Source organism: Ailuropoda melanoleuca, chromosome 4, assembly GCF_002007445.2.
Source record: "Ailuropoda melanoleuca isolate Jingjing chromosome 4, ASM200744v2, whole genome shotgun sequence".
Lineage (NCBI taxonomy): Eukaryota > Metazoa > Chordata > Mammalia > Carnivora > Ursidae > Ailuropoda > Ailuropoda melanoleuca.
Window position 1 is genome coordinate 12,296,214 of NC_048221.1, and position 16,599 is coordinate 12,312,812.

At 53.4% G+C, this 16,599-nt stretch overlaps 1 protein-coding gene across 1 annotated transcript in view; it reads left to right on the forward strand.

The window, feature by feature from the left end:
* The first annotated feature begins 299 nt into the window (after positions 1-299).
* SIN3B (SIN3 transcription regulator family member B) overlaps positions 300-16,599 on the forward strand; it is a 35,587-nt gene continuing 19,287 nt past the window's right edge. Inside the window, exons 1-4 of the mRNA XM_034657997.1 lie at positions 300-456; positions 1,717-1,870; positions 8,123-8,323; positions 10,267-10,410. Of these exons, the coding sequence (XP_034513888.1) occupies positions 434-456; positions 1,717-1,870; positions 8,123-8,323; positions 10,267-10,410 (522 nt within the window). The 5' untranslated portion in view covers positions 300-433. The remainder of the gene's footprint in view (positions 457-1,716; positions 1,871-8,122; positions 8,324-10,266; positions 10,411-16,599) is intronic.

The window sequence follows — 16,599 nt, forward strand, 5'->3', positions numbered from 1 at the left end:
AAGCAAACGGCAGGACTTGGTTTGCTCAGTCGCACTATATAAGGCATTGGTTAGCTTTTCAATTTTGGGAGTAAGATCCCGGAGCAAGTCCTTCAAGGAGCCACGCCCCTCACACGACATCATCAAGCCCCCGCCCCCCCCGTCCGGCCCCCGGGAGCCGATGCCCCTAGCCCGGGCCCCGCCCGGCCCCGCCTCGGCCTCCTCTCCTCACGGCCCCGGACCCTAGTCCCCTGACCCCTTACCTCGGCTCCTCGGAGGCTCGCCCCGTCCCCCTCCCCGCCAGGGACCCTTGTCCTCAGTCCCTTCCTCCGCCGACCCCCGCCCACCGGGACCCTCCCCCTCCCCGCAGGTGGAGGACGCCCTCACGTACCTGGACCAGGTGAAGATCCGCTTCGGCAGCGACCCTGCCACCTACAACGGCTTCCTGGAGATCATGAAGGAGTTCAAAAGCCAGAGGTACCCGCGGGACCCCTCCCCACCCCGGGGGGGGCAGCCCTGGGCCGCTATCCGGCTGAGCGGGGTGGGAACCCCCCCATCCCGGCTGCCTCTCCGCCCCAGTCGGATGACCTTGCGCAGGTCGTGGAACCTCTCAGAGCCTCAGTTCCTTCTAAAAAACGGGAGTGGAGAGTAGCCCCCTGTGGAGCTCTTGTGGGGATTCCTGGAAGGAGAGCAGGGATGGGGTGAGGAGAGAGCAAGAGAGAAGTCCGCAAGCACGAGAGTCCGGTCCTGTCTTTACTCAGATTGATTTTTAAATGAATTTTGTTCATCAAGGATTTTTTAAAATTAATTTTTTAAGCACTACATTAAAATGTTATTTGTCTTGATTACTGAGTGTTTTGGCTCCCTCTCCCCCTTAAATCTTGTCACCAAGGTGAGTGCCTCACCCAACGGCACCCTAGTCCCAGCCCTTTTGGACAGTAATGCGCATAAAATGCTTCGTAAGGGGGCTGGCACATAGAAAGGGTTTTAAACACATTGGCTGATTTTGTAGGCACACAGGAGGGTTAGAGCTAGATGGGGGACCTGGAGATCATGCCATCCTCAGACAGGAGGCTCGCTTAGGCTTAGAGTGGGCCAGGGCTTGCCCAGACGAACCTTAGGGGCAGTCAGGACTAGAACATGGGCACTCTGACTCTTAGATTCTCAATGGCCTCATCCCCACCAGGCTGCTTCCCCCCTCTGAGGAAATGTGGCAGGGCTAGCCTGGTTTCCTTCCAGGAGAGACAAGCTAAAGCCTTGAGGGGGGCCCCCCTATAGCCTTGAGGGAGACCCCTGGCATTGTTGTGCAACCCATACTTGCAGGGCCTTTGGTATTTATGCCTTGCCATCACTTGCTGGGATCAGCACCTGTGTCATAGTTCATCACGTTGCTTAGAGGGATGTGGCCTCCTGCCACTTCTTGGAGTCCTGGACTTTCACTTGGCCCTCCTGACATTTTCAGAACCGAGCGCGTGTGTGCTCGGAGTGTTTTGGGGGAGCTGTGCCATGCAAATGTCCTGTGGTTCTCGCTAGGAGGGCACAGGGAGCCCGAGCCTGGTTACCATGGAAGTAGATGACACATAACACATTGGCTGAATCACACTGGTCACATTGCGGGGTGTTTTGTTGTCCTTCGAGAAGCTCATTGGGTGGCACTGTCAAGCGAGTTGGGAGTAGATTTCGCTTTCCAGGTGCTCCCCAGACTGTTCTGCCCACTCTTATTCTTTTTCGTTCTAGCATCGATACGCCTGGAGTCATCCGACGCGTGTCGCAGCTCTTCCACGAACACCCTGACCTCATTGTTGGATTCAACGCTTTCCTTCCCCTCGGGTACAGAATAGACATTCCCAAGAACGGCAAGTTAAACATACAGTCGCCTCTGTCCAGCCAGGTATGTGGCTTTGGTGGTCTGGAGTGATCTGGCCCTAACACGGCGTGCCCTGGTACCCAGGTACTCAGATTAGGCAGCCCGTCTTGTGTATCTTGTTGCTGGAAAGCCAGCGAAGTTCCAGTCTTTTTCTAGACATGCTGCTCCCTTCTAGCACAGGTCAAAACAGATCAAAATCCCTACCCAGCCAGCCTTTTTATCCCCCATTGATCCATTTGGAGGATTCAGATGAAGAGAGGATATGGTTGTTTGTGTCAGGGGGGCATTCTCTTAATAGTTCTCTGTCCTGTCAAAATAACCACCCACCATCACCAGGCTCTTACCCTGAGGCTCTCCCCGTGAGGGCACCAGGCAGGCCGCACTTGTACTCCGGCATGGGCTCTCTCTGATCATTCCAGGTGCCAGCCACAAAATAAAGCTGTTGAGCTGCGTGTGGGAATAACCATTTTGTTGTCGCTGGGCCGCATTTCATTGCCAGCAGGGTCATTGGCTCAGCTCAGGCTTATGGCTTGGTTCCTTCTGTCTCTGGTAGTGGCTTGCTGCCGCCTCTGTCCCTACAGTCCCTTCTTGCCTGAGCCCACCAGACCCCCTGAGGAAACGAAAGCCTGTGTGAGCTTTACTCTTATGAAGTAGCCATTGCCTTTCCTCCACCTTGGCCTCGTTGCCGTAATGCCTTAGCAGCATCCCTGACTCCGCCCATGAGGCCCTCACCCATGGTGACAGCCGAAAGCGTCCCCAGACATTGCCAGCTGACTCCTGGGAGCCCCATTGCCAACATTGAGAACCCCTGGTCTCCGTGAACCAGCTCTTTCAGCCTCTTCCGTCTCTGCCGCAGGGCTTTGGGTTTTAGTGGGGATATAAAAATCTACCCCAGAAAGCCTTCTTTTGGTTCCGCCTCTGATGGAGGAGATTGCGGTGTTGTATCAACGCAGGAGTCGCATTTGGAAGGAGAACAGCCAGAGGCAGTGTGACAGTGACCTCCCTCTCTGAGAGGGACCCGCATGTCAATTCTGCCTTCTCTCTATGCGAGGCAAGCTCTGCCACCAGCATGTTGCCTCATTAAAGCCGAGGAGAGCGTCTCAGTTTTGAAAAGGAACTCGCAAGCGCGTGGCCACTGAACTCCAGAGAGCTGCTTCCATTTCACATTTACAGATGGAGCGCGGCCATCCAGCTGGAGGGCTCAGTGCTCCCGACGATGAAGAGCCATCACGGATTCACCTGCGGAACCATCATGGCTGGGGCTGGGAAGAAAAGCAGGCCCGTTTGCAGCGGTGCACAGGGAGCGCTCAGACGAATCTGAACACGGGTGTGTCGTGACCATCACTCCCTAAGAAAGAGTGGAGGTCGGAGACCTTAGTTGTAGAAATCGCCTTTCTCAGTCCTGGACCGTTGGAGTAGCTCAGCTTGTGCGGCTGGATCTCCGTGCGAACCACACCATGGTCACTTGGAGGTGCCCTTCTGGTCAGTAGCCACAAGGCCCTTGGTCTTGTGCTCCCTCCGTGGAGAGGTGCTGCGGACAGAGCAAGACCAGACCGGCCTCGTCTCCCCCTGACTTCACAGCTACTATGTAACCCGGCTTTGTGGTCTTGCTAAAGCCCGAAACCACGACGTCTAGGGCCCCCTTCTTCCGCTGCCCACTCCGTTTCTGTCCACATCGATTGACCTGCTGGGTGTCCTGCCCTGCTTTTCAGCGCTCCTTCCCGCCAGGCATAGACGAGAGGGCCTGTTGGCATCCTGGAGTCCTTTGAGAGGCCACAGTAGCCTGAGAACTTCTCAGGGCTCCCCATGTGCCATGCCCCGGTGATTTTTTTGTTTTACTGGTTTTTCTAGCTTCCGTATTTTGAGGTTCACCTTCATTGTTGTTTTTTTTTTTTTTCATTTCTCATCTCCTCGCGGGTCCTGCCAACTCCAGGCAGGGAGGGAGTAGCTCTGAGTTGCTGGGGAAGAGGAAGCAGGGGAGTCCCAGGCTGTGGGGAGCCCTTGGTGCAGGTTCCTCGGACTTGGCCCTATTGCCCTTGGGACAGCCCTTGGAGCAGGCTGTCCTGTGCCCTCTACGGGGCTGAGCAGCAGCCCCGGCCTCCACCCTCCACCATGTGACAACCTAGAAGTGTCTCCACACGTCGCTAAGTGCCTCCTGGGGGACAGAACGGGCCTTTCTGAGAACACAAGTCTAAGAGGAAGACAGACAGACATGTGCCATGATGTGGGGCATGTGGCCCCAGGAAAGCCACGGCAGCATGGTGGGAAGAATGTCCCCTTGCTGGGGCTACAGCCTCCTGAGTCAGCATCATGTTGGAGCCGGTCATCGGGTCTTGGTTGTAACATCACTCCCCAGAGAGCCCTCTGCTCCCACCCCCCGGTCATACTCTTACCGCCCCATTTTGTATATTGTAAAATTGCAAAGCCAGGGTTTGAAATTGGAAATCAGTGTGTCTTGGTCAGCCTCGCCTGGCCGACTGAGCCCAGATCAGGCAGGACCCTTGTCCGGTTCATGACTGTGTCCCTGTTCTGGGGCGGTGCCAGGCACGTGTTGGAGGAGCAAGACACCGTGTGTCAGTGGGAAGGTGATGAATCTCAGCTCCCGGGCTCCGTTCGGAGCCACCCCTGCCTCCTGGGAGCCCCTTGAGGGTCGGCTGGCACAGCAGCCGGCTTGAACACAGGTAAAGGTTAACCCTTGAGCTCGCACGATAAGTGACCCTTTACATTCAGAGGCAGGCCTGCCGTGTTCTCTCTCGGGGAGGGTCATTTAGAAGTTCAGTGAGTCCCTGGTGGGTCGCCTCTCATATTTGTGTCTTAGTCACGCACAGACCTGGTGTTGGTGGCCTCCTCTGTGCCAGGCGCTGGGGTTTATTCAGAGTCTGCTCGGTGCTCTCACACGGCAAGGCGGGGGACTCGTGAGATGCGGGTGGACAGATGAGAAATACGTGAGGGGCTGTAGTGAGTGAAGGCAGGGGCAGGGCTTGAGGGGCCGTGGGCAGAGGCCGCGTGAGAGCTCGGGAACCCTGCCTGTGTCTCGGGATGGGGGTTTCCCGGGCCGGTCTCAAGGCCTGAGGTGGCAATCAGTGGTTGTGCTTGAGAAACACCCAGGGAGCCTGTGGGGTTGGGAGGTAAAGTGGAGAGGGTGGGGGAGAGAGCCAGGAGCATGGGGGAACCCGTGGAGAGTTCCAAAGCTGTGGTGCTAGAAGTGGACGGGGAGGCGCCCCCCCCGGTGATCCAGGCAGAGTGGGTGATGATGCGGACTGGGGGGGGCAGGGAGTCAGAGTGGGAAGTCCAAGGAGATTCTAGGATGCCTCAGCCTCTGGGTGAAGGTGGCAGCACCTGCTGGGGTGAGGGAGGCCTGGGGACGGCAGGGGTGCCACTCTGTTTGGAATGTGCTGCTGGATGAGGTGTCTCGTACGTATCCAGGGGGGCTGTGTGTGGCCACTCAGAGGTGGGCTGTGCAGGGCTGCCCATTGGTGTCTAGGAGTATACCTGACTGTGCCTGGATGAGGCCGCCCAGGGCAGGCACAAAAGAGAAGAAACTGGATTGTTCCGGAAGGTTCAGAGCAGGGATTGGCCAGCTTGTATTTGTATGGAGAGTGGTTTTTACATTTTCCAGAGATAAATGTTCTTAAATTGTGACAATATTAACACAAACTCACTTTTTGTAACTATTTAAAGTATACAGTTCAGCAGGTTTGCACGTATTTACAGTATCTTACAACCACTCCCCCCTAATTCCAGAACATTTTTATCGCCCCAGAAAGAAACCGTATCTCACAGTTCTCCTCTCCCACCAGCCCCTGGCAACCACTAATCCACTTTGTCTCTGCAGATTTGCCTGTTCCGAACGTTTCGTTTTGTTTCGGTGGAATCGTGGGTAACTCCTTGTGTCTGGCCCCCTCCCCACCCCGCATGATGGTGTCAGAGCTACATTCCTTTCTAGAGCTGAGGAATAGGTCGTCCTAGGGATGCGCCACGTGCGTTTATCCGTTACCGCTTGGTAGACGTTTGGGTCGTTTGCACACCTGTTCGCGATTCTCGGATTCTCGGGTAGATACCTGGAAGTGGACTGGCCGGGTCACGTGGTAACGACGTTTAACTTGTGGAAAACCATCAGGCTGTTGGCAGCGGCAGCTGCACCATTACTGTCTGGCCCTCCTTGCCAAGCCCTGGCCTTGAGAGGCTTCTCCATCTTGTCCCCGCGCCTCAGTCCAGGGCATGGGAAGGGGCACATGGAGCTTGAAAATGCCCCTGAGGAGTGGTGCGGAGCTCCCACGAGCCCACAGCCTCCTCTGAACCAGATCTCCGCTCCAAGGCTGCCCCCTTCCCCGCCTCCCTGGCTCCTTTTAGCTCCTTCCACTGCCAGGCCAGCACACCTGGATCCTGTGGTAATCAGTAAGAGAGTCCCCAGAGGGCCTTAGGAAGCATCTCACTGCCAGGGAGAGATGGTATTTAGAATTGTGGCTGCTGTGGGTCTCTTGTGTCTCTGCTTGTCTCAGCTCAGACTTTTCTAGAGTTGCCTCTTACCCACAGTTTGGTCTGAATTGTGTCCTCTCCCCAACCCCCCGCCCCACCCCAGTTCATCGGTTGAAGTCCTAACTGTCAGTACATCAGAATGTGACTGTTTTTAGAGACCTTTACAGAGGTCATTAAGGTAAAATGAGGCCCTTAGCGTGTCCCCTAATCCAGTCTGACTGGTGTCCTTATAAGAAGAGGGCATTTGGACACGCGGAGTGACCCCCACACAGAGGGACGACCACGTGAGGACACAGAAGACGGCCGCCCACAAGCCAAGACGCCTCCAGAGATACCACCTCTGCTAAACCTTGATCGTGGACTTCAGCCTCCAGGACTGTGAGGAAATAAATTTCTGTTGTGTAAGCTGCCCAGTCTGTGGTGTTTTGTTATGGCAGCCCGAGCAGAGTGGGACACACCCACCCCGGTGAGAGCGAGCATGCCCAGCAAGTGCGTCTATCCTGATGACAGCTCTGCAGCTTTGTGCCCGGCATTCCCCATCCTGCTGGAGTCTTCGGGTCCATGGTTGGTGCCCCATGCCAAGGGGGATGGAAGCACCAGGCTGTCTGTTCTTCATCCATTCATCTGATTATTCCCAACACTGGCTGGAGCCCACTCTGTTCCAAGCACTGTTCCAGGCACTTGGCTATGGCAGTGAACAGTGTGGACTGTCTTCCCTCAGGGCATTTGCCATCTGGTCAAGGGTGGACAGACAATAAAATAAGTAAAATACGTGTGTGTCGGAAGGTGACATGTGCCACAGAGAAAAATAGAGCAAAAAAGGGGCTCGGAGTGCTGGGAGACAGAGGCCGTTTTGGTTTGGAGCCCCGCGTTCTGGAAGACTTGCTGAGAAGGTGTTCTCTGACAGATACCTGGAGCTGCGCTGGGGGGTTCCTGACCTGCTCAAGAACCAGCCCCTGTGTGCGTCGGACCTGCAGGGTGCCGGGGGTCACTCCTGACCGCCCAGTCGTGGTTTGTGGGGAGTCATCAGACATGCATAAAATTTCAGTTTAGAAACATAAACATCGCATCCTTCAGGGGGGTGGGATCAGTCCCACCCCAAATCAGGGTTCTGGGTTTCTAGGAGAGAGACGTATGTGTCTATTTTCTATTTTTATTTGTATGGACAGAAAAGCACACAGATGGAGGGCAAGCACGATGACTGGTCAGGGCCTGTCTCTTCTCTTAAGTGACTTACCCCCGGCTTAGCAGCAAGAGTCCCACGGTCCTAGACAACCTGGGCGGTGGGCCCCCCTCACCTCCAGGGTCCCCACTTGCCCAGCGCTGCTGACAGCAGGTGCTTTCACGCCTCAAAACAGTCTTGCTGAAATGGGCTGGCAGGAGATGTGGAAGGTGGCTTTTGTAAACACAGCCCCAAACTCCACTCTAGAGGGGATTAGATGATCCCGCTTCACGTTTATTTCTCCTGCATGCTCATTTTTCAAGGTGTCGGGTGTTCGTCAAACTTTCATGCTTTTTGATCAGAGGGAGGTGGGTTCATGAGACTCACCGAGGACGGGGCAGACGCATGGCGCAGTGAGGGAGGGGTTACCTGCCTGTGTGTGCCCCCCCCAGCCCCCCCTCCCCGCTTCCCTCCCTCCAGTTCCCCACAAGGAACGTTCTCCTGCATCTCCTTAAAAACTTTGGCTCCTTGCTGGGTGTCGCTTGCTCTCAAACAGACCGTGGCTCTGTCTGGCGTTTCTCACATCTGTTCGCGGGGTCGGGACTGCCTGTAACTCACTGTCGTGCTGTTGGCAGGAGAATTCACACAGCCACAGCGACTGTGCAGAGAACTTCAAGCCACAGATGCTGTATAAGGAGGACAAGCCGCAGGTGCCCTTGGAGTCGGACTCTGTGGAGTTCAACAACGCCATCAGCTACGTGAACAAGATTAAGACGCGTTTTCTAGACCACCCAGAGATCTATAGGTCATTCCTGGAGATCCTGCACACTTACCAGGTACGAGGCCCCATGTCACACTGGGTGGGTGCAGGTGGTGCTGTCCCGCTTTCAGGGTGCATCTGAGGCTTCTGCATTTTCTGGTCTGGAATTCATGAAATCCCGTATAATTCCAATGCGTTTTTTCCCTTTTTTTTTTTCCTTTGCATTAATCTTTTTCTTTTTACTGTAATAAAGTATACATAACGTAAAACTTACGTTTTAACCCTTCTTAAGTGTCCAGTTCAGTGGCATTAAGTACATTCATGCGTGCAGCCTTTCCCGCCATCCGTCCCCAGAGCTTGTTCATCGTGCAGAACTGAGACTCTGTCCCCATTGAGCAGTAACTCCCGCAGCCCCTCCCCCAGCCTCGGCTCCCGCTGTCGTACTTCCTGTCTCTGTGAATTCGACAGCTCGAGGGACCTCCTATAATATAGTACTTGTCCTTTTGTGTCTGACTTCTTTGGCTCACAGTGATGTCCCGGAGGGTCATCCATGTTGTAGCCTGGGTCAGAACTTCCTTCCTGTTTAAGGCTGGAGAACATTCCATGGCCTGGACGCACCACTTGTGTTTATCTGTTCATCCATGCCTGTACACCGGAGTTGCTCCCATGTTTTTGGCTCCTGTGAATAATGCTGCTGTGAACATGGGCATCCAGATACCTGTCGGAGTTTGGTTTTGTTAGGGTTTTCATTTGCTCCTTGAGGCACCTGTGCATCCCAAGAAGTGCTAGGAAACTCACAGTACAGGGATTTAGAAAGAACCTGAGAAGATGGTCTTCTTTTTATAAGACGGCTTCGCTAGTGTTTTGACAACACAGCTCCTCTCTGTTGATGCTGATTACAAGTGGATTACAAGTGGGCCCTGGGCCAGGCAGCGGAGCAGCAGAGATGAATGGCTGCTGCTTAGTTCAGTTGGGATGTGGAAGAGACTTAGAGATGGATGGGGTGGGAAAGAGGGAAGCGTGTAGAAGTCTGTCTGGGTTCACGGTTGCCAGCCCCGACTGGGGGCTGGTGGATGGGGTTGTCAGGAAGGGCCTATTCAGCTTGAATCCTGAGAAATCAGTCAGAACCATCAGGCAAATGAGTATAGACAAAGGGTGGACTTTCTCAGTGCTGGAAACAGCCTGTGCAAAGTCCTGGGGGTCAGAGCAGACCACCAGCTTCAGGGGACCTGAGGGAAGGGGAGGGAGACATCAAGGGCTCTTGAGGGGTCGTCTCATGCCCTTTCCAGCCACGGAGTGGGAATCTCGAGCTGTGTGCTTTGGGAGAGCCCCAGTACCGCCACCTCTTGCTCTGCCACATTCTCGGGGGTAAAGTTGACAGGGATGTATTTCTAATGGCCATCCTGACTTCCTGCCGTCCCGACCCGGGTCCCCTTCAGTCCTCATCTTGTTGCTTTAAGCTCTGGATTAGGCCATCTTCCTTGAACTCTTGGGGTCTTTCTGACTCTGGGTGGCCAGGTCCCTTGTCCCGGTAGTGCCTTTCCTTCCCTCGTCACCCTGTTTCCTGTTTCCAAGGCCCAGTGCCAGCTCCCCACTCCCCGCCCCCTGTCCAGCATAAAGGGCCCCCTTTGCCCTTGTGAGGGCAGTGGGTTCGTCACTGACCATGTACTTCCCCTGCCTCTGGTTGAGGACACGCAAAGACTGAGGCCAGATCATTCCATGACTGTGTCCCTGCCCACATCCCCTCCCACCCCCATGTAAGCCCCATCCCTGGCCAGGGCTTGGGTTCTGTTGTGGGGTGGGACGAGGACAGAAGCATGCAGGGCACCCCGAGTTGTTAGCAGGGTGGTGGACTGGGTCCCTTTCTCCCAGTGGCGGCGGGCATGGGCTCTGCCCGGCGGTTCTCTGTTTCGTGAGTCATCCTTCTGTCCCCTCCCCAGTGGGATACCTGAATGTCACAGCCTGGGGTGCCTCATTCCTTGGCTAACGACTCATTTTCCCTTTCCTGAAAATCGGCAGAAGGAGCAGCTAAGCACAAAGGGCCGGCCATTCCGCGGCATGTCTGAAGAGGAGGTGTTTACCGAGGTGGCCAACCTCTTCCGGGGCCAGGAGGACCTGCTGTCCGAGTTTGGACAGTTCCTGCCTGAAGCCAAGCGGTCTCTGGTGAGTACGGAGTGCCCACCCTGGCCCAAGGGCCACCTCCTCAGCTGGGACCCTGTTGGGAGGTGGAGAGCATCCTGCTGTGGAGAACTGCTTGTAACCAGTACCTATGGGAAGGTGCCAGTGGGGGCAGTCTGAGGCTTGGCAGTGACTGCGGAGTGGGGGCAGAGGGCAGAGAGGGTGAGGAGGGGCCTGAGATGGGGAGGTTGGGGGTGCGGACTGCATCATCACCCTTGGTCACCCCGTCATGGCCTGAGGCCTGCTGGGTTGCACTTTCCATATCCTCTTTTCGTTGTATTTTCTATGAACATAAGGCTTTCTTAAAAATTGAAGTAAAATTCACATAACATTAAATGCACCATTTAAAGTATACCGTTCAGTGGCATTTGGTACATTCACAGTGTTGTGCAGCCAGCACTTCTATCTAGTTCCAGAACATTCTCATCACCACAGAGGAGACCCCGTCCCCGTGAGCAGTCACTCCCCATTCCCCCTCACCCTGGCACCCACGCACCTGCATCTGTCTCTGGAGATGGATCTGTTCTGCACATTTCATGTGAATGGGATCCTACACCCTGTGGCCTTTAGTGTCTGGGTCTCGCGCAGCATGTTTTCGTGGTTCATCCATGTCACAGTGCGCATCGGTGCTTCATCCCTTTCTGTGGCCAAGTCATACTCCGTTGTGTGGACAGACCACATTTTGCTTATCCAGCCATCCGTTAGTGGACATTTGGGTGGTTTCTTTTTGGTGATCGTGAATGATGCTGCTGTGGACATGGGCGCAGGAGGATTTGTTCGAGTCCCTGTTTTCAGTTTTTCGGGGTCTGTACCCAGGAGTGGAATTGCCGAGTCATACAGTGACTGTTTCACTTTTTGAGGAACTGCCAGACTCTCTTCACAGCAGCTGCACCATCTTCTGTTCTCACTAGCCGTGTGCTTCACATTGTTACCAACACCTGGTGTCTTGTTTTGTTTTTAAATTACCGCAGTCATTGTGAAGTTGTACCTCATCATGGTTTTGATTTCCATTTCCCTGGTGACTAATGATATTGACCGTCTGGTGTGCCTGTTGGCCATTTGTATACCTTCTTTGGAGAACTAAATCCTTTGCCCGTTTTTTAGTTTGTCTCTATTATTGAGCTGTAAGGGTTCTTTATATATATATATATTCTGGATACTCAGCCCTTATTAAAAATTTTTCTCCTTTTTGCAGGTCGTCTTTTCACTTTCTTGTTAGTGTCCTTTATTTTTATTTTTTTAAAAGATTTTATTTATTTGACAGAGACACCGTGAGAGAGGGAACACAAGCAGGGAGAGTGTGAGAGGGAGAAGGAGGCTTCCCGCTGAGCAGGGAGCCCGATGCGGGGCTCAATCCCAGGACCCTGGGATCATGACCTGAGCTGAAGGCAGATGCTTAACGACTTGAGTCTCCCAGGCACCCCTTGTTAGTGTCCTTTAATGCACACGTTTTTAGTTCTGATCAAATCCATTTATCTATTGTTTCTTTTGTTGCTCATGCCTTTTGTGTCTCAGAATCTATACCAGATCTGAGGACAGGTAGGTTTCTCCCTGTATTTTCCTCTAAAAGTTTTTATAATTTTAGCTTTCATAGTTAGGTCATTGATGCATTTTGAGTTAGTTTTTCTTGTATATGGTGTGAGGTAGGGATCCATCATCATTCTTTTGCAAGTGGAGATCGAGTTTTCCCGGCACTGTTTATTGAAGCGACTTTTCTGTTTCCATTGAATGGTTCTGGCACCCTGTTGAAAACCGGTTGACCATAGTTGTATGGATTTGTTTCTGGACTGTTTGTTCCAGTCCACTGATTCCCGCGTCTCTTCTTAGGCCAGCACCACACTGCCTTGACTACTGTAACTTTGTTTTAAGTCTGAAATGAAGTGATTTGAATAGTGTTCTTTTTCAAGATTATTTTGTCTAGTCAGGGCCTCACAGAATGCCATATAAATTTGAAGATCAGCTTTTCCATTTCTGCAAAAAAAAGGGGAAAAAAGTCATTGGGATTTTGATAGGGATTGCACTGAATCTTTAGATTGCTTTGGGGAATGTTGCCATCTTGATAATGTTAAGTCTTCTGATCTGTGAACATGAGGCATCTTTCCATTTATTTAAATCTTCTTTAGGGGTGCCTGGGTAGCACAGTCATTGGGCATCTGCCTTTGGCTCAGGGCGTGATCCCGGCATCATGGGATCGAGCCCCACATCAGGCTCCTCTGCTATGAGCCTGCTTCTTCCTCTCCCACTCCCCCTGCTTGTGTTCCCTCTCTCGCTGGCTGTCTCTCTGTCAAATAAATAAATAAAATCTTTAAAAAAAAAAAAAAAGTTACCCCCTTTCTTTAAAAAAAAAAAAAAACTTCTTTAATTTCTTTGAGCAACTTTTTGTGGTTTTTGATGTACATGTCTTGCACCTCCTAAGTTAAATTTATCTCTAAATATCTTATTCTTGTTTTCTTAATTTCATTTTTGGATTGTTCGTCATGTATGTATATACAAATACCACTGATTTTTGTGTGTTGATTGTGTGTTGTGTGTCCTGCTGCTTTGCTGAGTCTGTTTACCAGCTTTAATAGTTTTGGTACATTCGCTAGGATTTTTTATATGCATGTTACCATGCCGTCTGCTAATAGAGATAGTTTTCCTTCTTCTTTTCCAGTTTGAATGCCTTTTAGTTCTTTTTCTTGGCCTGATTGCTGTGGTGGAGCCTCTAGTACTGAGCTGAGTAGAAGTGGTGAGAGGAGGCACCCTTGTTTTGTTCCTGATCTTAGAGGAGAAGCCTTCCATCTTCCACCCGAGTGTGCCAGGAGCTGTGGGCTTTTCATAAACACCCCTTAATCCGACTGAAGAAATACCCTTCTGTTCCTCGTTTGTTGACTGTTCCTTTTCCTCTTTTTGTTCCTCTCTGCTTAGGATGGTGACCTGGGGCCTGTGTACACAAGAGGTCCCCTCACCCCCCCCCCCACCAAAGTGCATCACTACCACCTCTCCTGGGTCCTGCTTCTAAGTGAAGCTGCAGTGGGGGGCAGGGCTGGGGGGGCAGCAGTATCGAAGCGGGAGGGGCTTGGTGGGGTGGGTGCAGGAGTCTGGGTTTGGGTACCATCAAGAATCACGTGACCTTCCAGTGTGCATGAGTGCCGCCTCAGAGTCGGAATGCCACCCAGAAACACTTCCTGACTCAAAGTCAGAGAAGCTCTGTGCCTCTCTGCGGGGTTGACGTCAGGTCCTGGAGCTGTCGCCCATCCTTCACCCTGCCTGGAGCTCTGGGTGTCCTTAGGGGCTGGAGGGCTAGGCAGAGCCCCGGGAGCACACAGCCTGGGCCAGGACACTCACTCTGCGTCCTCAGGTGCTCAGGAGGGCTTGAGCCAACCACGTCACTCACTTCCCGGGCCTGGTTGCCTTCTGTCTCACATGGCGATGGAGGCCCTCCTACTCAGCCTTGGCGAGCCGTCATCTAAGTGCTTCGCGCTCGGCCCAGCACGTGTGCAGTGCTCCAGAAGAACAGCTCTGACTGTTGAGGAAAAGCAGGCAGAGGATCCAGATGGATTGTCCCTGCCCCCTCCCAGTGCCAATGTCGCCCGCCACCCTGCCCGCCCCGAGTGTCCACCCAGGCGGCGGGGCCTTCCTCTGCCTCCTCCGGGCCCACTGGCCTGCTGCCTGCGGGAGGCCCCTGAGGAGTACCTGGGGAGGGCTGGCAAAGCCCTCGTGTGCGATTCCTGACCCCTCCCCGGGGGACAGGGAGCTCACCTCCACCAAGGACGGCTTTGCTCCCAGCTGAGCCCACCTCCTCGTGTCCCCACCCTCACGTCCACTCTCAGCTGCCACTGCCCCCCCCCCCGAAGCACAGCGTCCCTCCTTGGGCTTGGCGCCCTTTTCCCAAATAATGTCCTGTGCTGTCCTGGCATCACTTTCATTTCTTTCTCTGCTTGCCAGAGAGCCTCCTAACTGGCTCCAGGGGCCACACAGACGAGGAGCAGAGGAATCTCACTGCCTCCTGCCCGCTGCGCACCCTTGTGTGGGTGCGGCCTGAGGCGCAGTTGCGGGCACTTGGGCCTCCAGGTCCCAGGAGCTGGGGCTGCGCGCTGCCGCGTGCTGGCTGGCCCTGACTCGCCCCCTTGTGTGGCCCGCTTGGTCATCCTCTGTCCTTGGTCCGCTGTCATCCTCTTGGATCTGCCTCTTACATCTCGGCTCCAGCCTCTCTGATGGCAGCTCTTTCCCTGAACCCTGCCCTCGCTGGGGGCAGCACAGGAGACGGGGCAGCCCTCTTCCACCCTCCCACAATCCCCCTTGGAAGGAAGGCCTGGCTGAGTCCCAGGCCAGCTTTTCCCGCTCTGGCAGAGATCAAGGGGCCAGGGACGTGCCCTTTCTCTACACCCCAAGGAGGCTGGAGAGAGCAGCCCTGCCTGGACAGGAGCTGGACCAAGGGCACACGGTTGAAGGGCCCTGGCAGGTCACCTCCTCCGAACCTGAGTTCCTCCTCTAGGAAGCGGCCATGAGGATGTCTCCCCCTAAGCCTTACTCTGGAAGGTTCCTCAGCAAAGTGCTTGGCCTGGGTGAGGGGCTGTGAGTGGAGCCCCTTCTGCTACAGCTGTGGGGGGCAGGGCACGGCAGAGGCTGGGGAACTGATAAGCAGGCTGTGGGGCTCTGCAGGCCTGCCGCAAGGACAGCCTTCATTAGTTCCCTCCTCTTGGTGTCGGTGACTTGGTGCTGGGCGGGCTGCAGGGGGCAGTGGAGCCCCCGTCCTCTGATTGCTGTGGTCGCTGCGCCCCCTGCTGGGCACCACTCAGCACTTACGAAGCTGGACCTGGACAAAGCCCGCCCTGGAGAGTAAGCATCTCCCTCACAGTTTCTGGAAATAGCATTCGTTATCAGTTCAGCAGGGCTTATTGATTAGAGCGTCTTGTACAGTTTAAGCGATTGAATCAGTTTTTTAAAAATTACTAAAAACACCCACATAGAATCTGTTGTATAATTTGATCTTTATCTTCACCATCCTTTATATTAAATTTTGAATTTCTATTAAAACAGCAGGAACAAGAAACCAAAGATGAAATTTGATACTGTTCTAATTAAACGTGACCACTTGGGCTAAGTCAGAGTCGACAAACTTTTTTTTTGTGAAGGGCCTGATAGTAAGTGTCTTAAGCTTTGCAGGCCAGTGGGTCTCTATCACAAAGACCTGGGAAAGCAGCTTTGGATGGTATGTCAACCAGTGGGCATGGTTATGTGCCAATAAAACTTTATTTACAAAAGGGGGCTGAGCATGGTGAATATGTCAGCCCCTACTCTGAGGGTCTTTAAGGGTCCATCTCGCTCACATGTTCACAAATGGGGACACATAACTATAAAAAGTAAGTGCTGTCTGAAGTGTTAAGGACACTGGGTAAGACTAGGCTTACCTTCCAGCTGGGGAATCGTGGCTGGGCCGGCAGTGGGTCTGTCTCCCTGGGAGGCCCCTGGTCCCCTCAGCACCTCACAGTGTCACCTGGCCGCCTCCTTTAGGGGTTGGTGCCTGCACCCGTTCCGGCATCTACAAAATGGAATAGTTGAAGGTGTTTCCACTTAAGGTTCTTAGAGTAGCTCTGAATCTTCAGAAGAATGTTCTCCAGAGAAGCATAATCCCCTAAGGGCCAGGTTTTGCATATAGTTAAATGATAGGTCTTTAATATTACCATTGTAATCATTATCATAAAAATCATGCCCGTTCGTGAGAAAATCAAGCACTAGTTAGAACATTAGGTGTGAAAAGTAAACTTCCCCTTCCTTGTCTCAGTTTCCTGGTTGCTCTCTTCAGAGTTAAGGTACTCTCAAGTGTCTTAGACCATGTATTTTTCCAGAAATTTCCTACACAGGGACAAACAAGTGTTTATCCTTTAAGAAAAGCTAAATGGTATCCTGTTTATTCTGCCCCTTGGGTTTTTTTCTCATTCCTTAAGAATGTATCAGGTATGCCTGTCCCCAGCAGGGGAGCAGAGGACACAGAGCTAGCTCACTGGTATCCGGTAGTTCTGGCTGTTTCACTTGGATACACCACGACTAACCCAGCCCACACCTCAGGCCAGCAGTACTCCCTTCAGGTGGCATCTCCACATCCCAGGTCTGGTGGTGGGGTGACTTGCGAGGTACCTCCCTGGCCCAGCACACATCTTGCAGAGAACCCAAGGTCTGTCTGTCTTCCCC